At 36.7% G+C, this 25,274-nt stretch overlaps 4 protein-coding genes across 4 annotated transcripts; 1 reads left to right on the top strand and 3 right to left on the bottom strand.

Moving 5' to 3' along the window:
* Window positions 1-2,939: 2,939 nt before the first annotated feature.
* On the bottom strand, window positions 2,940-8,477 carry LOC130468122 (serine/threonine-protein phosphatase 7 long form homolog). The gene is made up of 3 exons (XM_056837882.1): window positions 8,124-8,477; window positions 3,253-3,684; window positions 2,940-3,161 (listed from the first exon to the last, which is right to left on the bottom strand). The coding sequence occupies exons 2-3, from the start codon at window positions 3,682-3,684 to the stop codon at window positions 2,973-2,975; spliced, it is 621 nt and encodes a 206-aa protein (XP_056693860.1). The 5' UTR covers window positions 8,124-8,477; the 3' UTR covers window positions 2,940-2,972.
* On the bottom strand, window positions 4,311-5,006 carry LOC110794285 (protein MAIN-LIKE 2-like). Its single transcript, XM_056834384.1, has 2 exons — window positions 4,621-5,006; window positions 4,311-4,509 (listed from the first exon to the last, which is right to left on the bottom strand). Exons 1-2 carry the CDS (start codon window positions 5,004-5,006, stop codon window positions 4,311-4,313), a joined length of 585 nt encoding a protein of 194 aa, XP_056690362.1.
* On the bottom strand, window positions 5,118-7,683 carry LOC110794284 (uncharacterized). The gene is made up of 2 exons (XM_056834383.1): window positions 7,072-7,683; window positions 5,118-6,986 (listed from the first exon to the last, which is right to left on the bottom strand). The coding sequence occupies exons 1-2, from the start codon at window positions 7,681-7,683 to the stop codon at window positions 5,118-5,120; spliced, it is 2,481 nt and encodes an 826-aa protein (XP_056690361.1).
* A 1,167-nt stretch (window positions 8,478-9,644) lies between the features above and the next one.
* Window positions 9,645-24,475, top strand: LOC110794297 (nicastrin). Its single transcript, XM_021999243.2, has 16 exons — window positions 9,645-9,931; window positions 10,864-10,977; window positions 11,237-11,351; window positions 12,464-12,543; window positions 12,636-12,712; window positions 13,677-13,754; window positions 14,875-14,946; window positions 15,121-15,194; window positions 16,563-16,695; window positions 16,807-16,878; window positions 17,387-17,506; window positions 19,375-19,446; window positions 20,702-20,842; window positions 22,615-22,699; window positions 22,799-23,240; window positions 23,957-24,475. The coding sequence occupies exons 1-16, from the start codon at window positions 9,865-9,867 to the stop codon at window positions 24,225-24,227; spliced, it is 2,013 nt and encodes a 670-aa protein (XP_021854935.1). The 5' UTR covers window positions 9,645-9,864; the 3' UTR covers window positions 24,228-24,475.
* Window positions 24,476-25,274: the final 799 nt, after the last annotated feature.

Below are 25,274 nucleotides of genomic sequence, written 5' to 3'. Positions count from 1 at the left end.
GGCCCTTCCGGCTTATGTCTGTTCGTCCTTTCTCCTACCTCAAAAGACTTGTAACAACCTCGATTCAATCCATAGAAATTTCTTCTGGAAACAAACAGCTACTCAAGCGACTACCCCTCTCATTGCGTGGAAAACAATCTGCCAACCCAAATCAATGGGTGGCCTAGGTTTACGCCGAACCCGACCTCTTAACAACGCTTTCATAGCAAAACTAGGTTGGAAGATTCTTACAGATCATCAAAATCTTTGGGTCAATCTAATTAAATAGAAGTATCTAAAGGACAACTCGTAAAGGCATTCGATGGAAAATAGGAAACGGAAAACTAATAAATTTCTGGCATGACAATTGGCTTACTCAAAATAGCCTAATTAACATTCTAAACAAAGATCCTAACTCTGTAATCCAGACACTTACAATAGCACAATTTATTCTTCCCACTAAGCAATGGGATACTCAGCTTCTTGGAGCAACCCTTCCACAAGAAATCGTCGCTAAAATAAAAGGAATCCCAATTCCTGTCTTAGAAATGGAGGATCAGCCCATCTGGGGGTTGACGACTTCGGGAGTTTTCTCGGTCAAGTCAGCAACATGGCTGGCTCATAACCTTCCAAATAATCAGCCAAAATGGCCATACCGTTGGATTTGGAAGCTAGACGTCCCTCCAAAAATAAAGATTTTTCTATGGCAAGCCTGTCATAATAGTATGCCTGTTCGAGATACGCTGCACCAACGTCATATTTTACCTTTTAATAATTGCCCCCTATGTGACTCATTTGCGGAAAATATTGATCATTTATTCATACATTGCTCTGTCACTAAAACCCTCTGGGATCTACCCGCGACCCACACTTGGTTAGACTATTTCTATCCCTCTACCAAGTTAACAGACCTGCTGTCCTATCTTCGAAAATTCCCTACTTCCCATGAGAAAACTGTTTTTCTCTGCTGGGAATTATGGAAAGAAAGGAATAATTGCGTCTTCAACAATGCCCTTTTCAACCCCTATGCTGTCTACAAGAGAGCTCTCGCCCATCATTCAGAGTGGCAATTGCGTAACCTCGTAGACTCACATCTCACATCGGGCACCCCTCTTAATAATCCCATCCCCTCCCCCTCTCCCCAGCCACCTCCCAACCCCATTCTAGTCAACTGGTCCCCTCCACCTCCGGGAAAAGTCAAACTAAATTTTGATGGATCTTCTAAATCAACAACAGCAGCAGCCGAGATCATTCTTCGAGACTCTAACGATACTTTGATGTCGGCATGCACTTTCCACCTAGGGAATACTCAATCTTTCATGGCAGAAGCCTTAAGCCTTCGAAAAGGAATCCAAGAAGCTATCAGACTTAATGTCCAGAACATCCTGATCGAAGGTGACAACCTACTTGTCATCAACTGTATCAAGAAGAAGTGGATCACACCCTGGAAGCTCCACAATATCGTCAATGATATTCTTTCTCTGCTGTCCAACTTTGAAACATGGAAAATCAAGCACATATACAGACAAGCGAATAGAGCCGCAGACTGGATCGCTAATGTAGGACATTTAGTTAATGAATATATGTATATTGATCCCTGTAATAGTCCTCAATTAACTTCCATCCTTCATAGTGACATCTTAGGAGTTCCCCTAAGATTATTTTTCTTACCTTTAAAAAAAAAAAAAAAAAAAAATTGTTAATACATGTATATCCAACATCCATTTTTTTTTATATATTGCCAATGTCCAAAAGATCGTGAAGGAAGTGGGTAAATTCATTATGTTTTATTGTAATTTTTTTATTTAACTGATTTCTTATATATTCATAGTCAACGAAATGAATGAATGAGATTAGTCAACTATAATAAAGGGCTGAGATTTAATAAGTTATAGTGGCTACCATTTTGTTGTAGCCATTGAAAAATCTTTCCTAATCTATTACAGAGTACATGTTTTATGTTACGGCCTTAAGGGGTATCAATTTATCATTGCAAAATAAAATAAAAAATAGAAGTAAATGTGGAAATTATTGAGCGATTTCCGTCAATATTGCACAAAGATAAGTTAATTCCCAAAACACGTTACTTTTCTTGTTAATTCCCACCATACCGTCCACGTCAGCAAGGGAGAGAGAAAACTAATTTATTTTTCCGGTTCAACACTAAACCGCTATCTGAGATAGCGGTTTGATTTAGAACTAAACCGCTATCTCAGAATGAGGTTTATACTACTTAACCGCATTCTGAGATAGCGGTTTAGTTCAAAACCAAACCGCTATCTCAGATAGCGGTTCATAATGCCCCCTGCATCCAAGCTTGCAGTTTCCAGTGTTCAGCCAGAAAATGGGCTGAGATCTTCCTGCCAAATAGTCCAACTACAACAACCTGTAAACAAATCCAAGATCTCCAACAACGTCTATAATCCAACTCCAACGTCTATAATCCAACTCCAACAACCTCCACAAATCATACCAACCAACCAAACCATAACACTTATGCAACAAAATAGAAGAGTGCAAACAAAAATTTTCCAAAAGTTCAATCGTTCCAATAATGACACATGAGTTTCTAAAAGTTCTAAAAGTTCCAATACTAGCAAAAAGAACAAAAGATTACACAAAATTTCTAATGTAGCTCAAATCTAAGTTCTACGTTGTTTCTTTGAATGCTCGGACGATGAAAATGAGGACTCATCCTCCTCGGCAATTGGCTCGGGACGTTGACTAGGAGAGCAACCCTTTTGTCGCTGGTAAGTGAGAAGCTGCAAAGGAGGAGATGAAATAACTTGTGATGCTGGCGGAGATGCAGGAGGAGTAAGAGGTGGAGGGCGTGGAGAAGGTGGTGGTGGAGGGCGTGGAGAAGGTGGTGGTGGAGGGCGTGGAGAAGTAAGTGCCGGAGGGCGTAGAGGAGGAGTAAGTGGTGGAGGGCGTGCACGTGGTGGTCGAAAACCACGCCCTCGAGAAACATGTGAGGTGGAGGTGTCGGGTGTACACTAAGACGAGGCTAAATCATATTGTTGGAGGATATGTTCTTGCCCCACTCTTGATAAGGTCTCAATGCAAGAGGAACTCAAATTGCGTAACGTATCAAGAGTGAGAGGAAGGGCCAAACTGGGAGGTAACTCTAACGCAGAATCCACAGCTCGAGTGCATCTTGAGGCAAGATCAGCCAATGCATGTGACTACAAAAAAGAATGTGAAACAATAATTAGAATTCAACATTAGTTATGAATATAAACATTATACATGAAAATGGAACAAGGATTAATTTACCAAAATAATATCAGAGGAAGACGGCTGATAATGAGTGGTGGGGGGTGATCGTGTAACAGGAGTAATGAGGAGTCTCGTGATGCTACAATACCAATCCATATACTCCTTCATCCTCTCACTATGACCGGCAAAAGGAGTGCCTTGAACAATCCGACTCTCACGATCACGCCACTCCTCCACATATTTGCGATGCATCTCTTCAAACTTCTTGGTTTTATGCCGTCGATCCACATTATGAAGATCAACACTCGTGTCACACGCAACGGGAACTGACTGTTCCAATCCAAACTGACGCATCACTCGATTTGGGTAGTGGTACTCAACAATGTCAAAGCAAATCAATGGTACAACTGAGCGCCATATATCTCTATCACATCTACAAATCTCGGGTAGTAAACCAAGTACCGTCTCTGAATATGGCTGCCAAGTCATCTACAATAAGTAAAAAGTGAGTATTTAGGAAATTTTAGGTGAAATTAAGCAATTTTAGGCTATTTTGGACAATTCTAGGTGAATTTAAGCCTTTTTAAACTACATTATGTGATTTTAAGCTATTTTAGGTGAACTTAAGCGTTTTTAGGCTATATTAGGTGAATTGAAACTATTATAGACTATGTTAGGTGAACTTAAGCGTGTTTAGGTGTATTTAGGCTATATTTGGTGGATTTAGGCTAATTAAGGTGAATTGAAGCTATTTTATGCGATTTTAGGCCATTATTTGCCATTTAAGGTGAATTTAAGCTATTTTAGGTGAACTTAAACGTTTTTAGGCTACATTAGGTGAATTAACTATTTAAGGCTATTTTAAGTGAATGTAGGCCATTTTAGGATATTTTAGGTGAAATTAGGCAATTTTAGGATATTTTAGGTGAATTCAAGCTATTGTAGACTATTTTAGGTGAATTTAAGCTAGTTTAGGTGTATTTAGGCTATATTTGGTGGATTTAGGCTAATTTAGGTGAATTGAAGCTATTTAAGGCGATTTTAGGTGAATTAGGCCATTATTTGCCATTTAAGGTGAATTTAAGCTATTTAAGGCTAATTAAGGTGGATTGAAGCTATTTAAGGCTAATTAAGGTCGCACTCCCCCAGTTGTATGTCCCAGCTCTACGCAAGTCGCGAATCAATGGCAAGTAGACGAGCTGCACGGCATCACCGCTCTTATCAGCAAACAAAATGGACCCCATAAGTGCAAGAATATATGCTCGGCTAAACCTCTCATAAACAATATCAGCAGCGTCATCAGGGGGGCCCTGACTGAAGTGTCGCCTCAACCAAGTCATCCTCAATGATGAACCCTGGAAAACAGGTTTTCCATCATCACCAGGCTCTGGTCGTATCCCTAACAACTCCTCGACTAAAGCTTACCACACCCCAGTACCATCCCCTGTGACAGGAGCCCCATGAACTCTGAGCCCCAACAAAACAGCGACATCCTGCAGAGTAATAGTAGCCTCACCAACAGCCAAATGAAAAGTGTGCGTCTCCTGTCTCCATCTCTCAAACAATGCTGTGATCAAAGACCTATCTAAGGCTAATCCACCACCAACCAATCTATGTACACCATAGAACCCTGCTAATCTAACAAACTCCAAGACTCGATCATGTATCACCCACTCTCCTAAACCAAGCACGTGCTCCCGACACGTCAAAAGCCTGTCCATACCCCCTCCCCAAACATCCTCACTCCTATGCTCCGCCTGCAACGTCAAAACCGAAGTATCACGTGGGCTGGGATGGACCGTCGGCTCCATGAGACCTGAAAAAGAAGTTTATTAGAAATCGTAAAATCACACGTCAAAAGAAATATATGCACAAAAATTAAACTTAGAATCACACATCAAGAGAAACATAAACTGAGTTTATTACCCCGATGATCCAACACCACCCCTAGCTGCACAAGTTTTCTTATTATGCCCTTGACGTCGACAAATGCTACATGATTTTACATTGACACTGCGTCGAGCACTCGAATCCATCTCATTAGGGTATAGAGACGACTTTGGGCGTCCCACACCACGCCGTTTACTAGCATCAGCAACTATTCTCACCCCAGTATAAGGAGGCCAATAGGGAACATCAGGAAGTGGATGAAAACTCTTCAAGTATGTTTGCCTATACTCGACAGTGGTAAAGAAAGGATCAACGAAAGCAGCATAAGATAAGCTGCGAGAACGACAAACCGCAAGCACATGGGAGCATGGCAACTTGTAGATTTTTAATTTCTCACAAGTGCAAGTTTTGGCTACAAGGTTAACAGTGTGTACGTTACCACCTTTACCTGAAGCTCTGCCTCCTCGTCTAGTTGTAACCTCAAATAGCCCCATCTCATGATCAAAGGCTTGGACCTCGTGAGCACCAGATTTTGCCATGTTCATTTCAATTGTTGTTGTGGCCTTCTCAACGAAATCGTGGCCTTCTTCAATTCTCCTTTTACCCCAACCTCGTCTTGTAACAAAGTAGGAGTTCACTCGGTAAAACGTCATCCGAACAAGGGCGGTTATCGGCAAACAACGAGCACCTTTCATCACCCCATTAAAAGCTTCGGACATGTTTGTGGTTTTCACGCCATATCTAAAACCACCATCATGGTGGATCGACCACCGATGAGAAGAAATATCCATCAAGTACTTATGAGCTTCAACATTCAATTCACCAATTCTTCCCAAGTAGTAATCAAACTTCTTTCTTTGACGAGCATCTGCGGCTTTTCCGAAAAGGTTCTTCACATAAGCATTCTTGAACTGAGTGTTGACATTAGAGGCAAGGTGACGAGTACAAAATCGATGGTGGGCACGCGGCTCCTCCCACCCACTATTGACCTCATTCATTGTTTGCAAAATCCCTGCATGTCTATCAGAAATGACACATAAACCTTCCCTCTGAGTAACTAAATGCCGAATGCATTTCATGAACCATTTCCAACTCTCACCATTTTCACTTTCAACAATAGCAAAAGCAAGAGGGAACAATTGAGAATTCGCATCTGTACCCATGGCTATGAGTAACGTGCCCTTGTACTTACCATACAAATGAGTTCCATCTATGGTGATTAGGGGTCGACAGTGCTTAAAACCATCGATGGAAGTCTTGAATGCCCAAAACACTCTCAAAAAAATGTGAACAGAAGGATCTTCATTAGAAGCCAAGGTACACCATTCCACGACGGTTCCTGGATTAGATTCTTTCAATGCTTGCATGTACCTAGGCAACTCTTCGTAAGATTGCTCCCAATCACCAAAAATGCTTGCAATAGCCTTTTGTTTCGCTGACCAAGCTCTCTTGTAAGTGATGGTATACTTAAACTTGACTTTCACCGCTTGCACAATAACACGGATTTTCAAAGAAGGATCGGCACGAATAAGATCTTTTATCTCATTGCATACAAAATCAGAGGAGAGAAGAGGATGATCGATTGAGTTTATGTCACCCAAACAATTACTTGCATGGGGGCCATTATACCTCACAATTCTGAATGAAGCAAGACAAGGATCCTTGATTGCACGTAACCTCCATGAGCATTTGCATGAACTCTTTCTTTTACACTCAACTACGTATTTTGTGGGCTCACTCTCCAACACCTTAAATGAATGATTTTTAGCTATGGAATAACCTTTGACTATGTCTTTCAATTGCGTCAAAGAATCAAACTCTTGCCCAATAGCAACTTCACCATCGAAAAGAGTGGTTGTTGGACCAAGTCCTCCAAGAATCAAGCAAAATCGGATCCAACTCTGCAACATTGTTGAAAATTTGAGATGGAGCGCTTTCTCTTATAGCTTTGTCATTAGCATCTTGTGTATCTTCATCTTCATCAACATCACTATCCACCCCAACCGCTTCATCTCCAAAAAAATCAACACATATTTGATCTAGAGAATCGAAAAGTATCATAGATGGATCACCATTTGTAGCTTCTACATGTGGTGTTTGAGTTGGAGAAGTGAGCTCTGAAATGTGTTCACTAGCATATTGTTCATCCGTAAGCATTCTTGTGAATGAACCCGTTAACCCACTTTGATTTGTCAAGGGCAAGTAGGGAAATGGACTCGCCCATGAATCCATTTCATGAAAGGATTCCAAGTGGGATTGAGTTTCGGGTTGCTTTGGAAGTTGCTCGATGAACAATTGCATTGTGGTTGATTGTGTTTGAGACATAGCAATCAACATTGCTTTTAAAGAATTGTCATCATCCAACGGAATGGCTTCATATGAACCGGACATCATTGGATACCTCATTAGTAGCTTCAACTCCACATATCTCGAGTCACATCTCATAAGATCATAAACCTTACTCAAAACCTCATCATAACTCATTTGACAATTGACAAACCCAAATTTTCGCTCTCCTCCTTTATATGTAACATCACCGCTACTTTGCAAAATTTCCCCTCCCCAATGACAATAAATAGGATAGTCTGGCAACTCCATATTCTAAACAAAAAACAATATGATTAATAATATGAATCCCTAATTTGGGCCATCATAATCTGATTTCAATTCAATTGAACTTGAAAAATTGAAGACTAAAATTCCAAATTGAAAAACTCAAGAGCTTAAAACGAATCAAAGATCAGAGTTTTAAGAGCACTTTTAAGCGATAAACAATTCAAAAAAATAAAAATCACAGCATAATCACTTTAAAATAATATAATTCATAACATCGCTATCTCAAATAGCGGTTAGATATACGTTAACAATAAAAAAAAATTACAATTAATTCAGGGTAATCATATCATAAACTCATCAATCAAACATAAGCATGATCTTCCTAATAACATCATCAAACAAACCTAAACATAGCAACGATTATTACTGAATTAATAATTAGCTTCAAATATATTAATTCAAAAAAAATAATTAGGGCTTACCTGATTTCGAACCACCGACGACCGGTGGTGGGTGAGAAAGAAGCTCGACGGCTTTGGTGGCTGATGAGGAGGCTCGACGGCTGGTGGTGGTGAGGAAGAGGTCCGACAGCCGGCAAGGGCTGAGGAACAATTTCGAAACGGAGGAACGATGGAGAAGGGTGAGAAAGAGACTCGAGAATCCGTTGTGGGTGAGGAGGCTCGACGCGACGGCCGGAGGTAGGGCGAGGAATGAGGTCGGCTAACGGCGAGCCGACCGGTGGAGAGAGAAACAGGGACGACGGCGGGTTAACCGCAGGACGACGGAGACAGAGAGAGAGACGCAGAACAAAGCGGGGTTTTTTTTGTGCTTTTGATTTTTTGAATTTGCTTCATGGAGGTAAGTGATAAGGGGTAAACCGCCATCTGAGATGGCGGTTCATTAAACAGGAACCGCTATCTCAGATAGCGGTTAACCCCCATGAACCGCTATCTCAGATAGCGGTTTTGCGCTGCTTATTTTTTTTAAAAAAAGACCGGTTCACTATGCTGACGTGGACGGTATGGTGGGAATTAACAAAAAAAGTAACGTATTTTGGGAATTAACTTATCTTTGTGCATTATTGACGGAAATCGCTCGAAATTATTAATGAAGTTTCCATAAAATAAATAAAAAAATAAAATCTATACTAATATATTAAAAGGCGTTCTTAAGCATGTATACGTGTCACGTATACCTATCCTCATTACGCCACGTCACCACTAATTAGCATCATGACATGTCATTACAACCAAAAACATGTAACAAGGATCGAACACTAGACCTCTTTGTTAAAAATGTTACACTTCCTACCATCTTAGCCAACCACAACTTATGTTACATCTTTCTACATAAACATATATATTATTTTGACGTTAAATAACACATTAAATAAAAGTGAATGAAAAAAAGGGAAAAAAAGGAAATGATTACTTAATTTATAAATGTTCCGTTATTACTTTTCTAGCTTAAGCCTCAAAAGCAAAAAAAAAAAAAACAAAAGGTCTTGCGCGCACAAGGTGTACAATAAATTTATTGTACACCATGATAACTTTAACCCTTTTTTTTGTAACTTTAACCTAGTTTTGATTAACTTTTATATTAGTAAAAAAAATTGGTAAATAAATATTTTAAAGGATTAAATGATTGATTTTATACATTATTAGTGATTTTGAAGAAATAAGTTATACTAAAATGAAAAAATTTATCACTTAAAAATAGATAACTTTTACATATATAAGCTTAACTTTTAAGCATTTTGAGTTAACTTTTACTCCGGTGTACAATATTTATTGTACAACAGTAAATAAGAATTTGTGGAAAAAAAAAAACTGTGTAATAAATCAACTAATTATGAAGAAAAGTATCCAACTTTGTTTTGATTTTCGAATGTAGGGTTTCATATTTGGGAAAGTTGTTGATCGATCACTAATCTTGTGTCACCACCATAATTCGATGTCATGATGTCGACGAAGACTCCATCTACATGTGCACATATTTACAAAATAAATAAATCCGAATAAAAGTAAGAAACCGGGGCAACGTCCGGGCCACAAACGAGTTTTTCCGATTAATCACTGATAAATCAGCAACTCTTTCTACATTCATTTTCCAAATTTGATAAGTTGACTACTTTGAGAAAGGGAAGAACAAAGAGATAAATCGTTGCAAATGAAAATGGTGTAGGGTTGAATCCAATAATCTTCGACTAGTTCAATTTCTGCAATGGCGTCCTACAACTGTTCGTTTCTGCTCATATGCTTCCTTGCACAGCTTTCCGTCTCTTTCTCAGGTCAGTCTGCTGCTGAATTTCCTTTAACAAATGCGAATATTATAATCGTAGTTTTGATGAATTGTAATTGGTCAATTCCCCACATTTTTACACATATTAGGTCAAATTTGCTTATTAGTTTGCATTATTAATAGGGTAATGCAATACTGTTTCAAATTTCAATCGGGCGTAACATGGCGGTGGAGAATGAGAAGTTTTGGGATCATGTTATGTTGCTACAGAACTTGGGTTTGTGAAGTGAAATGAACTGTACTATGGGAACTTGTTATTAGTTATGGTGGGTTTAGTTGGAAGCCATGGATTTAAAATGAAATTCATGTTGCCAAATAACTATCAAACAAGCCGCTGCCATTATTTTCTTCTTGAATCCTTTGCAATCATGGAAAACCAGTGTTGCACAAGTTGGAGAGTAAACACTGATTCCAATTACCATTTGAATATGCAAACTTAGCCACACCCATGTATTGAATAAATTCAACTTAGTGAGCTGGATGCTTATGCATCTCCCACTTTTATGATTATCATGGAGAGGGTAGGGAGGAGTAGTTCTATCTTGGCAGCTTCTATGAACTGTGAAATGCCCAATTCCTGTATGTTATGGCAACACAAGTGAGATTGTGCAGGGAAGTTGTTAGGATAAGAAGAATATCTGATTATGTGGATTACCAAAGTACAGGTCTCACTCCTACCAAATAAAATGAAATATAGGTGTTCAATGTACTTAACACTTTGAAGTGAGGATACAGAGCTGAAAACATAAAATCGGAAAGATCTAGTATATAATTTCCGGCTTGGTTTTGAAGATATTGCTGCGATTTATTCCCCTTTTCATATTGCTTACTTTGAGAATGTTGATTAATGAAATTGATTGTGAAAATTCTTTTACACTTCTACTAACATTTGGGACTTCGAATGCAATTCAACAACTTCAGGCAAGATCAACTCATTGAACTCGGTTCCTGATCTTGAGAGGTCAATGTATAAAGTGATTGATGGATTTCCTTGTGTGAGACTTCTGAATCTTTCCGGGGAGATTGGCTGTGCCAGTAAGTTTTCATTGTCCTGTATGGAAGTTTTCATCGCATTTCTCATTTGGTTTATTATCCAAACTTTTCTAAGCGATTTGCACACAAAAATCTTTTCCCACCCCAATGAAAGAGAAAAATGAAAGAAAAAGGACTGAGAAGGAAAGAATAAAAAAATAAAAAGGAAAATAAAATATTTCAAATTCCCTTCACCACATTCTACAGAAATTTAAGTTTTCATTTGTCTTAAATTGAATGGTGTTTAAACTTAATTGTCTAGATCCTGGACGGGAAAAAGTTGTTGCTCCTGTTGTGAGGTATGGTGATGCTGGCATAATAAATCAGCTGTCTACCGTTCTTCTCTCTGTGGATGAAGTTCAAAGCTTCTTCAACCGGTATATGTTTATCTTATGCAGCTTGTTCTTTGAATATGCATTTTATGCTTGGTTTTTTTAACCTCTATTAGTGTCTTACTTCCACTAAAATATCTCTATACACATTTTTTCCCAGTATAGTGCTCAATTGATAAGGAATTAAGGATAATTCATGACATCTATTATTTCTCTTTCTATGATTCTTAATTTAGAAGTAAGCATGATAGTTGGTGATTAAAGTTTGATTAGTTTGAGATTTATGTTACCACTCTGTCCGCAACCTTTTGTAGTTAAAACGTCATGCGAAGTGTAACTTTTAATTACTTTTTGTATTTCTATAGAGGCTTTTTCTTTGTTGCTGTTCTTAAAAATATAGTAATATACTGTATCCTTGATTCCCGTTCTGTATTGTATTTGTTCCCCAATTCTTCTTCTTCTTATCAACATTCTCATCAGCATGACTGCCTTAATTTTTTTTTTTTGGAATTTAACTATTTTGAACTCAATCTCGATCATAATATAAAAAATGTAAATAAGGCTTTTGGCTGGACTCCTATGATTCTCTTTAGAGATCTGTCTGTATGTCAGCGATATTTAACTATCTAGTGCCCTTCTAATCTGATCTCCCTGGACCAACATTCTTTTAAAAAACCTTGATCATTACAAACCTTTATAATTTTTTATTGACTCGTTGCAAATGTGTCTTTGGAACTTCTTCTCATGCCTGATAATGTGTTTAATGGAAGATAAAAGGCAAGTAATTTTTTTTTTCAATGCTGGCTGCATTAGAACTTCTAAAATGATTCAATAGAAAATTAAGGGACACAAAGGGAGCTAGATCCTACCAAAAGAAGGGAGCTAGTTCACAAACAATAGAATCTATAGTCATCAACTCATCAATTTAGAAATGCGGGATTCTATTCTTTTTCTAGCTTTGCATGATGCATAAAGCTTGGTATGTTCGTCTTCATTGAATGGTACACTCTGTGATACTAACAGCTTGTAGTTGATGAAAAACTCCTACTTTGTGTCTTTCTGTCTTATTAAATCTGCAGTAATTCAAAAAAAAAAAAAAAACTGGCAACTGTTAATTAGCTGACATTTGTATAACTGGATATGTTTCTTGCTCTCAGAGTAGCAACAGATGCTGATTTTGAAAGGAACATTGGCGGTGTTTTAATTGAGGCCGAAACCAATAAAGAGAAGTTGAAAGGTTTGCATTGTCATGATTTTCTGGACATTTACTATATCAGATATTATAACTTTTTTGTATAGCAAATCTCCTAGCAATTTTCTTTCTTGCAGGATTTTCTCCAGATGAAAAATTTCCTCAATCCAAATTCTCCCCATACGAGAATCTCACATATGAATGGAATCCTAATGTATGTTGTATTCTATTATCTCATGTTTTGCCTTTTCATTGCGATTCTTCAGAATTATGTGAAACACTAACAGTAACATGTGTAGAATGCGTTTTAATGTTTTATGTGCATATTAAACATAGTGGACAAAAGAATTTTAACGACAGGAAAAGAGAATGGACTGTGTAAAAGCTAGCTAGGTTTGAATATATAGAAACTCTCCGAAATAACATTAAATTGGTAGACATCAATCTGAATAAGTTTACAGTGTACTTTTTGACTGTAAAATTTCCAGCCCCCCTGTTTTTCAGTTTCCCCAGTTTTACTGTAGCCCAAAAAGATTAAATAAGGAGAGACCCCAACAGGTGAGGGGATTGAAACAAATTGTTCTTAAATCACAATTGTTACGGCTAATGTTCCCATTCTCTTTGATATTTTCATCTTGCCTTCACCGTCCTTGTAGTTATATTTTTCACACAAAGTTAAAGTTTGAAAGACACCTTGCCCCAGTTAAATGTAAAAAACTTAATAACATACAACTATACAAGATAATTCATAAGTTGTGGGATAACGAGATCCGTGTTGGGTTATCATTAAGTGTTTAAGAGACAATGCTTAATTGATTGATAAAGGGTAAGCAAACCTGAACCCAAATATCATTAGATGGTCGCTGAAAAAGATAGACATTTTTTGAATTTTTTAAAATAGCACGGGTGAATAGCTAGAGGAATATTAAATAACTTTGGTGGTATTCAACAAAATTAAGGTAAGTGGCCGGAGAACAACTTAAAAGGTGATTCCAACGCCCCCCCTTCCCCCGATATATGCAAATATAGCAGAGGGCCCATGCTTATTCTCACTATAAAACTGACACTTAACAGTGCTGCCTGTAAAGGCGTAAACTGATTCTGCATAATAAGCATTCCCTGTTTCTCATTCATCTTTTTTGTCCAAGAGTGTTACACTATACTGCTCGCTGTTTCAGGGATCAGGCATCATGTGGCACAGCTACAATTTCCCTGTATTTTTGCTGTCTGAGAACAATACGTCTGTCTTGAAGGAGGTCATTTACTTTCCTATACTTTTGCATCTATCATTGTGCTAATAGTAGGCTCTGAAACTTGTACTGATTGATTGCTAATTGGAAGTTCTACTTTGGTATCTTTGAGCAGCAAAAATGTTTATATATGCGCATGTATGTAATGAAGTTAATGTAGCATAATGGATATTTTAAATCCCATGTGAAGCGTAATATTTTGACATTATTTTCCTGGAGGTAATTATGTATGACATCTGTTCTTTTTTTGCTGGGTTACATTTAAACTATACAAGAATTTAGGAGAGTAGGAGAGAGAAGAAAGTTAGTGGGGTTTGTGTAAGAAAAGTAGGAAACAAAGTGAAACAAGTGGGGTTTGTTTAATAAAAAAAATAGGAGAGTGTCGCAAGTGGGGGTTGTATGGGGCATTAAGGGGTAAGGTTGAAATGAAAGTTTGCCAATTAGGAATAAATTAGAGCTGTAGAAGTGTAACCAATAAAGAAGTGGATGGAAATGGGAAATGTAATGAACACAATAGAACGGAGGACTTAAAGTAGCATCTTATGGCATAGGTACATGCTCACTGAGTTGGTTGCCTTTTCCACATTTTTCTGTTTCAGATACGATGCATAAAGATGATTATTGGACTTTAAGGCCTGTTCTCATCAACTTAAGCAGTTTTATGCAAATCAGTTTTGATCAGTCGAAATCAATTTTAACTAGAAAATATCATTTTTTATCAATAAATATCACTTCTGAGTTTTGATCCATAAAAGTCAGTTTTAGTCGGATCAGTTTTAGTCAACTGTATATCTGAAAATCAACCGAGAGTCATCAAATGTTACTTAACATCAGTTTAATCAGTAATTTTCAGGAAAATTTGCAAATTACTACCTAGGTCTTTAGTGACTTTGTGAATTACTACCTAAATTGTTTAAAGTTGCCAATTACTAAGTAGGTGTTTAGTTATTGTTGTCAATTGCTACCTTAGCCCATATTCTGGCCAATTAGTCAATAATCATATCATAATCAACCGTTAATCATACTTTAATTAATTTAGTGAATTAATAAAATTTAAATTAAAAAAAATAAAAAAAATTCCAAAATTGATGTTGCTGGGACTGAGGTTTCAAATTGGTATATGCAGGTTGCTAGAAAAAATGAAAAGAATAATAGGTCATACAGTCAGGATGTTGCTGAGTTTCAGCTTGTTATGCAGGTGAAATACTTTGTTCTTATTCCTTTCTTTTGTTGCATATAGCCTCTGTCACTAAATCAATCTTTAAAGAATCATAATTGGTCATTGATCAAATTAAAAATCAAAATTTGGTCATTGATAACATGCAAGTTTTATGTATCAGTAACACTTTGTCTTTCTTTTTGTTTTGTTTAGACAACAAAGTCCGATACTCGTGATTCAGATTCTTGTCTAAAAGCAAGCACATGCCTCCCCTTAGGTGGGCACAGGTGAGAGTTCTTCACCTCTTCAGTCTGCAAGCATTGTTAACTATAGTCTATCTTTTATTTATTAGAATGAGCTGGAGTTCTGATATCTCTAATTTGATGATGTATAGAGTTCAAATGACGTTCTTATCAGGATATAAGTGGTGGATGTTGCTGATGTCTTCAAATATTGCTGTGCACATTTATTGTAAAATAATTGATCTGGTCCCCCCCCCCCCCCCCCCCATTCTGAAATTCTGTCTCCCTTTTTATTCTGGCATGCCAAATTTTCTCCTCTCCCCAAAACAACTTGTTATGTATAATTTTCTGAGGCAAGGTTCTGAGTATTCCACATGGAAACAGAAGGAAACAGAATATGAATAGTTTCCCCAATCGAAATATGAAGTGTAATATAACAATTGAAGTAGAATAAGATGATGAGATTACAACGTTAAAGAACCATGAAATAACTAACTAAATTAGTGAATCACTATGAGTTACGGAATGTAACTTAAAGAACAAATGAAAATTTTAATCTAAAACTAATAAAAGACTGTTGGTTCACATAAGGGTAAGGGAAAAGCAAAGGAATAAATGAGCAGAAATAAGAGGAAGGTAGTAGTAAGAAAAGAAATTTCTTTTTTTATTTGGTGTAACATAGGAATAATAAGAAGGAACGTGGACTAATGTACTCTCTATCTTCTCACCATATGGAGCACAAACTAATATATTCTCTCTATCCTCTCAACATATGAAACACCCTTTTTCATTCCCACTATCCGTACTCCCCTTCTCTACACCGGTAGTCATCAAGAACAAAATAGTTATAATCTAAAACTATAAAAGGCTGTTTGGTTCTCAGGGAAGTTTTTTCAAATTTCTGATATTTTGTTGCTTGATTTCCTAAGAAAAGAGAACTCGACCGTTTAAGGAGGGGTGGGGAATTATAAAGAAAGGCTTTGGGATTTTGAAAACTCCAAAGCAGGGAAAAAGAATCACAAAATAGTGCAATCAAACAACCCCAACTGGAATCAAGGATGATCATTTTTTTCCCTTTATTCATTCCTGAAAATTAAACAGCCCCTAATTTTCAGTATGATGTGAACTCATGTAAATGTATCATTTCCCCCTTTATTTTCCATGATTGCAAAAATATTAGGGAAAAGGGAAAAGGCAATCTTCTGATACCTTGTTATTTCGTTTTGAATATTTTTCAGTTCTTTCTTTACTTGCTTGAGAAAATGGATGGTCTATTGTTCTCTTCCAGTCTTTCCTCTAAGCTTTGGGCTTCTTAATCTTAACCTCATGTTTGTTATTGTCCTCTTTCATTGTATTTCCTCTAATATTTTTTCTTGTTAATCTTATGTTCCTGTTTGTTGATATGAAGGGCAGTGTTTGGTCGTCTCTTCCTCCCATCATTGAGTCATCTTCAGATATAGCCAAGCCTACTATACTGGCAATGGCAACTATGGATTCCGCTTCTTTTTTCCGTGACAAAGGTCTTGGTGCAGATTCACCTTTATCTGTAAGCTCAAGCTTAATGATAGGTTTGGTGATAGTATGGAAATTCTTCAAGTGCCGCATTGTTTCTTGGCTGAGTTGATGCTTATATTATATTTCTTCTCAATATTTTTAGGGATTGATTGCTCTGCTGGCAGCTGCTGATGCTCTTTCTCATTCAGATTATTTGAAGAGCTTTAAGAAGCAGGTGACTAGATATTCTAGTAATTAGGAGCCAGATATGATTGTGATAGAATTTTTCATTTGGAGTTTATTCGCCGCTTAAAGTTCTTTTGTGGGGTTCTTTTATTTCCTAACGAGGGCTATATCCTGGGACTTTGAAAGATCTCGTGTTGCAGCTGTTCTGTGAAGAGTAAGAAGATTAGGAGATTGTATTACAGTTCCATGTGGCATAACAAGGACTGTTTCTTTGGGGATTTAGTTTTTTTACTTCTGTTTGTTTAGCTTCAATGAAGCTAATACAATTAGGAAAAGTATCTAGCACAATTTTTTTTCACCCCTTGATATATTGTGTGTTTAGCTACTCTCTTTTATTATTAAATTTTACCTGAATAAATGGATTGGGCCCTTCCCTAGATCTTTTAAACTTTTTCGAGAATGGGGAAAAAGATTTTCAAAGTAGTATTAATATGAAAATGTTTCTGTAAAATTTTCAGTTTCTTGCCATTTGTCCTATTAACTCACTTGTATCGCAGCTTGTTTTTCTGGTTCTTACCGGAGAAGCCTGGGGTTACCTTGGTAGCCGAAGATTCTTACATGAACTTGACTTGCAGTCAGAAGCTGTTGCAGGTCTAAACAGCACATTGATCGAAACGGTAATATATTGCGTGTGGCATTATTTCACCTTGATTTCTTAAACATTTCTTTCATTTCTGTTTGGATTGCAGTAATTTATTCATTTTGAAGTGTACTGTGGACTTACATTGATTATAAGAACATCTTTCTTGCAAACTGACTATCCTAATCGATTTGTTACGGATTCTTGAACTAAACACTTAGAAAGTTAATGAGAAATTCAACCAATTATGAATAGAGAAAAAGAATTTCTGCCATGATCTAGATGAGGGAAACGGTCATGAATTCATGATGTCATGGATGTCACAGGTGTTCTGAAACATTATTTTAGACTATTTGAAAAATTATACTATTAGCACCATTTCTTGATAATTAGAGGTTCTAAAGAGTTGTAGTCATAACTCTTAACAGTAGGACACAATTTTCTTATACGTAGATATCAATAATATCAATGTGCATTGCTGTTTTAATCAAGATAAACAATACATCCAGCAGCATAACAGTCCATGAAAAATTTCGACATTTGCGGGGTGAGGTTAATACATGCCAGTATGCAACAAATGGGTGGCTTTGTGAAAGGACCCATAGATGATAGAACGACCTTAATTGAATTCCATGCAGTTGTATATTGGTTTGGTGTGTTAAAATTGGCCACACTTGTGATTTCAATGGAACAAATAGTGCTGTTTGACACAGCAATATCTTTATTATCCTAACGACTTCAAAGAGGCTTTCATCTTAGATGGGTAAGTGGTGAGATACATGTACTCTACAACGAGAATGAGGCTATTTCGGTGGTGATCTAAATTGCAACCACTATCTACTACGCAGTATTTCAAATTTAATTAGAAATTGGGATAATTTAACGACTTAAGTAATGAGCCACATTGATTAGGTCCAGTTAGTAAAAGCCAAATAATAGTGAACCGTTCGGATTCAGTATCACAGAGTGTGTTCAGTAGTCAATATCATTGTCATATCATATTGGTGTCAATTGCTTTAGTGTACATTCTGTACAATCACGTTTGATGACTACTTCTCTCGATATTCCTTTATTTCTAATGCTATTGGAGCCCCAAAGCATGAAATCTTATCAGTATACGTTCATTCATTATGGGGACATAGACATCATTCCAGGCATTCCATACTTCTATATGAAGACCTCCATCTGACTGCATGAGCATATGCATATAAAAAAGTGGCCTTGACCTTAAAAAAAACAAGACAGAAGTTGAGATTGGTGAGACCATTGTAGATTTTGGTTTTGGTGACAATAGAGGGCACTATTCTGGTAAAGATAGTTTAAGTATTTCATGGATGAGGATGAAGGATACGCAGATTGGAAGACAAGAATCTGAAGTAGTGCATGTCATGTTGAAATTGATTTTTCCAAGTGTTATGGATACGTTACTACCTAATCATATTCACATGGATGAAAACTTTATTTCTTAAAGGGAATTAGTGAAATAAAAGGTGCTTGTGAATACAAATTTTGGTGGAAAAGTGGGGATATTTTGGGGTAATCTTTAAAAATTGAGGATAAATTTAATTGAAGTGATATAATAAGAAAGATTACAAACAGAATTTTTTGAAACACCCAATTAGGAAACATGAAGATCCAATAAGAAACTGAGGGAGTACAAAAAGTCCAAAAATTTAGCCCCAATGTTGTTTGTTGTGGTTCCCGTTCATATACATGCTGAAAACTTTTAAGTGATATTCTTCGGGTTTTTTACATGCATATTGATTATAAAATGCTTCATTTTCCAGAAGATGTGGTAGACTTGTATGTTCCACTTTCTGTTGCAGTTTATTTTATCTGACCAAATCTTGCTCCATTTATTACAAAGCTTTGCTGATTGGTTGACTTCCTATGTATTTTGTTCAGGTTCTGGAGATTGGGTCGATAGGAAAGGGATTTGATGGTGGGGTGAAGAATTTTTTCGTCCATTCACACAGTGTAAGAACTCAGCTTTTCTCAATATTACAACAACAACAACAAAGCCTTAGTCCCAACATGATTTGGGGTCGGCTAACATGAATCGTCGTAGGAGATCGTCGTAGGAACTCAGCTTTTCCCAATATTATCATGATAAAATATTTTCGTTTTTCTTTTATATGCTTTGTCTTGTGATACTTATATAAATATATAGGCTACAAATTGAAAATATAAATATTTGATAACTAGTCCTGCCTATACTTCAAAAGGATATATGATCTGAAATTGCTAATTAAGACCTTTCTCTGCGTATGATATAAATGAATGGGAGGTTAGTCTTCTTTCTGTCTGTCTTTTCATTACCAAACACTTCGAAGCATGGGAACAAAGAATAAAATGAACTGGATATTGTTAAACACCAATGTTACTGAAGCATCAGGCTTTTAACCTCTTGTTCTTTTTGGATACACAGATGACCAGAACAAGTTAATTTCAGGTATTTAAAATCCAGTGTATCTTAGGGTGTCCTTTTCCACTTATTTTGGCTTGTATCATAATCTGAACTAGATCCAAATTTACCAAAAAATTAAAATAAGCTAATTGGATTATGTGTTACATACTTCCTCCGCTAGTAGTTGCCACCATTTTGACTTTTACGTTTGCCAATGCACAACTTTAACCGTTAATATCGTTAATTATCTATTAATAAAAATAATATTTTTTGATATTTTAAAAATAGACATTGAGACTAATCCAACAATGTTTTATATGATAACATTTATTTTTTATATATTTTGTAAAAAGAGAGTTAAAGTTAATAAAAGAATAGTGCACAAAGTCAAAATGGTGCAACTATTTCTAAATGGAGGAAGTATCATGCAACAGAGTGATTTCTATTAGGCTACTTCTACTTTCAAGTTGATACTTTTTCAGTATGTGTGTTGGTTGGGCAACAAGATAACAAAAACAAGCAGACATCGCGCTCTTATCCTTATACAGTCATACCTGCCAGCTGCCTTACTACTCCCCTGGATCCTGGTCATGCCAATACTCGCCTACACTGGATTACTGTGATGCAATCTCCACTTTTACTGTGCTGTCTGCAGGAAAGCATGATTTTGGTTTTTCTCTCAAGGCATTTTATACATCAGTTTTGTTTTTGGATATCCGGTGTTAAAAGTCTTGAATTTGCTTATAGGATTAGCTTTGTGGTTCCTGTTTCCACTCCCCTGTTTGTCCAATATGCTTGTTCAATAATGGTTTGCATCGATTGTAGGGGACAAAGGTGGCAAATGAGACATTCAATGCTTTGCAAAGTGCACAAGTTTCACTAAAATCAGATAACATCAAGATTTCCGCAGCAAATATTTTAAATCCTGGAATCCCTCCTTCTTCATTGATGTCATTTCTGAACAAGGTTAGAAATGTTGCACAAGTAGTTATTTAATCTTTCAATTTATTGTAGCTATATCTGGTGTGTAGCGAAATCTTGGCAATCAGGCAGCGGTTTGAGATTCAAAAGACTAGCCTTTGTAATTGTGGCCACAGATACATAACATTGACCCAATGCCGCTATAAGGGAACCTGACTAGGGAATGATAAGGGGTGTCAATGTATATTTGCAATATATACTTTGCAAGTGGGTCTTTTAGCTTTATCTATCCTTATATTTACATGGAACGTTTCCGACTTCCGAGAAACCCATGTTTAAAGTGTAATTCACTATTCTTATTACACTCCTGATGATAATTAAAAGATGGTTTAGTGCGACTTGCTTCAGGGCATTGTATTTTGATGTTAAAATGTTGCTCTGTATTTCAAGCTTCAACTGTGTTGAAAATCGATTGGTTGGTATCTGTTATTCTGTCAATTAAATCAAGCTCTATGTTACATTAATTAGAGTAAATCTGGAACAGAAATGAAGCACCAAACCATTGCGTTGACAAGGCCTTAGTTTTAAAAGGCGTAAAAGTACCTGGGCGCAAGGCGCACAATTTTTCTAATTTTTTGTGGTATTTATTTTCTGAAAATAATAATCAAAATAGTATTATTTGTTTCACAAAGGGGTAAAATAGTAATTACATTAAGACCAAAAGCCTTTATGAGGAAAAAGCTAGACAAAAGAGGGACTAGGAAGGCTAACATTTTAGTCACTGGCTATTCAAACAGTTACTTTAAAATAGAAAAAAGAAGAGTATGCATGACCTGTTGCTGAAAGAGACAAGGAAAAAATGGAAAAGTTTAGGGTTTTCTCTCTCCTCTTTTCAATAGAGTAAATTTTAACTGTTAGGAAGCCATTAAAGTCACGTGGTTTTGGCCTTTTTTCAAAAAAAATATATTGCTTGTCAACAATCGGAGCCTTATACCATAAAGCGCGCAAGGCACTGCACCTTGAGCCTGGGAAAAAGGCGCAAAGGCGTGCGCCTTTTGGAGGGTGCCTGAGCCTGTCATGGCTAGGCGCCAGGACCTGCACCTTGAGCCTAGGCACAACCAATGCGCGCTTTTTAGAACTAAGGACAAGGCCCCATAAGTGAATGCTGTGGCCTGTGGCAACTTAGTCAAGTACCTTGTTTAAAATCCATTGGGTTTGAAGTATATTCCTGGTTAGCTTCATTCTTTATTCCAGATTTTTGAAAGTATCTTAGAAAATTTGCAATACTCTGGGCCTAAGGGCATATCCCATTAAAAATGAATTAGTTAAAGAGCTTATCATACCTATCACCTTGCTAAAAATAATGGAAGAAAATGAAAGTAGAATGACAGATTGCTTATATACTGATCAGCTTTAGTATAATCATAGTGGATGTGTTTAACCTCTCATCTTTCTTAGAAGTCATCCGCGAGCAATTTCATCGACTCAGCTTTTCCTCAACTAGATGCTTTGTACTTGAAAGGGTTGGAAGGGAGATTAGCAGATGATACTTTTTATGCATATGATTTCAAAATCTCTATAGGAAACGATTTGATATGGAACCTCTGCCGAAAAGTTGTATTTTGTGAATATGTAACTTGATGGGTTAGCGATCAGAAGTTGTTAACCTTTCTGTTAATCTGTGTTAATTTTTCCCCAGGTCACCATATCTTGACTTTGAAAGCTAATATTGAAACTTGCAATTGCGTTTGCTCATTGGCTTGAGAGTTATGACAGACTGGCATCAGTATTCTAAATAAGTTTTTTCGTCTTTGCAGAATTCTCAAATATCCGGTGTCATTTTAGAAGATTTTGATGCCATGTTTGCAAATGAATTCTATCATAGTCACCTTGATGATATTTGTGAGTTAATATCAATTCCCGGAGTTTGCTTTGTGTTAATGAGATAGGAAGTATAAACCAAAATGTTGGTTCATAAGTGCTGTTTTCATTTTATTGCAGCAAACATCAACTCCAAATCCATTGTTGCTGCTGCTTCTCTTGTTGCCCGTTCTATCTACATACTTGCCACTGACCTGAAGAACTCCACTAACTTGGATCTGGATGCTATCCGTGTTAATGCCTCTTTGGTAGAAGAACTTTTGGGTTGTCTGTTAAAATGTGATCCTGGTTTGTCTTGTGGGCTGGTGAAAAAGTATATTTCGCCTACGGATTCCTGCCCTAGCAGCTATGTTGGAGTTATTGTTACTGATCCTTCATCTACTCCACAACCTGGGTCTTCTAGCGATATATCCAGATTTGTTTGGAACTTTTTAGCCGATAAGACAGCAACAAAGATGGAGAATACTAGTTTGAACTGTCAAAAAGGTTGTAGCAGTCAAGGTGAATTGTGTATAAAAGCAGAGACTGATAAAAAGGGTGTCTGTGTTAGATCCACTACCAGGTAACAACAATACCGCTACTTTTACCCTCTTAGTTTAGTAGTATTTTGGTTGAAGGGAAAGAATTTAATTTTGAGCGATGACTGACAAATGATCAGAAGTGTGCCCTATTCCGTATAGGCTCAGTTTCAGCTACCCAGTTTTTGGTTGTCTTGTGATAAAAAATTAAAAATAAACTTTTGAAAAAGTACCCTGGTTAGCTGTCTGTAAATGGCTTCAAATTGATGGAATGTTAACATGCATTTGACTCTCTCCAATAGTGTGTTTTTCTGTTTGCTTCACTTGCTGCTTCTGTTTCAGGGACTGCTGATTTTAGCTTGTCTGAAGAGTGATATTTTGTTTCATTCAATTTTATGCTCCAATTGTCTAGAAAAATAATTGCCATGACTCTATCACAGAAAAATAATATGTACTCATGATGACTTAATAGTGCATCTATTTCGGGATTTTAATCCCTCCCAGAAAGAAAAAACAAGGGGGTTACACTTACATTACATGTCGGAAAGACGGAAATAGTTTTTGAATTATGCTTGGATTTCTCATAATTGTTTGCTTGGAACGATGGAGAAATCTCAGGACATAACTATCACAAAAGGGATATTAATGTGACAAAATTATTTCCATGTGATGGGTTTGTAAACTGTAATGGGGTTATAGTATTCATCAATCGGTTTTATTTCTTTCCATATTGATTGATGCGTTTTCAATTCTTTTTCAGATACGTCCCTGCATTTTCAACCCGTCTTCAGTACAAGTCTGAGACTGGATCCTGGAAATTACTGTCTCCAAATTCATCAGACCCTATGAGCATGGCGGACCCTGTTTGGACCGAGAGCAATTGGGATGTCATTGGACTTCGAGTATATACCCTTCAAGATACAGCTTATGACCGTCTTATCCTGCTGGTAGGTCTAGGTATTACTGGCTTCTCTTATCTTGCCATAGAAATTTTCAAAGCAATCGTGACTAAAACTTTGAAGAGAGATTAGGTTAAAGGTGGAGAAATATGGTTATAAACTAGTTCAAACTAAAATGAAGTACAGATTCATAGATTCAAGCTGCTCCAACAGGAACTTGGCATTTCTTAAGATGTCCTAACTATACATAGGTAGTGGATATGTTGTGATATCTGAACTTAAAACAGTTGTTTTACTGCAATCAAATCTTTGTACTGAATATAATTGTATTTGTATACTTTTACTGCAATATATTGAGACAGCAAGCCTGCATCAATATCTATTCGGAGTGTAACACTTAGGCTCCGTTTGTTAGGGTGCAAAACGTTTTCACGGAAAACGGTTTTCCCCCTTCCAATCATTTTACGTTGTTTGGTTTGGCAAGGAATGAAAAACAATTTCCCATAACTCCTTTAAAGGTGGAATACCTTTTCCATTTGAAAGGGAGTAACCACTTTTCCATCTTTCCTCCTTACCTCACTCTCCCTTCTTCCCCCTCAATCTTCACCATCTTCTCCCAATTTCCTTAAAGAAACCAAACAAAGGGAAACTAGTTTGGAATTGTGTTTTCCCTTGAAAAATATTTTCCATGGAAAATCATTTTACATTGAAAATGTTTTATATCATACCAGAGGGAGCTTACTCCCTGCAAACAAGGCATACAATCATTGCTTTGAACTCATAAATGAGGTTATCTAATTTCACTCGGCAAGTATTTTATTTGAACTCATAAATGACGTTATCTAGTTTTGACATGAACTAACATTTGAGACTGACCTTATTAATCTCCTTGATTAACACAAGGAGGATATCAGGTGAGCATTATGAGATACTAATTAAATACGGTTCCAGTTTAATTTGGTTTTGAAAAATCAATATGATTGCTATATATATTACTATTTTTAGTTCATGATTCAATACAAATCATACGACTTTCAAAATCATAAAACCAAACTCTAAGAAACTTAGATTATCTTGAACGGGCTAAAGTACTCAATTGCAACATTGATACATAAAATTTGTGAAATTGTTTAAAAAAATGTTAAATTGACATTAGTTACATGTGTGAATAACCTTGTT

This window comes from Spinacia oleracea, chromosome 1 (genome assembly GCF_020520425.1).
Source record: "Spinacia oleracea cultivar Varoflay chromosome 1, BTI_SOV_V1, whole genome shotgun sequence".
Classification (NCBI taxonomy): Eukaryota; Viridiplantae; Streptophyta; class Magnoliopsida; order Caryophyllales; family Amaranthaceae; genus Spinacia; species Spinacia oleracea.
The sequence above is the reverse complement of the archived record's forward strand: the minus strand, read 5'-3'. Positions and strand labels throughout refer to the sequence as shown.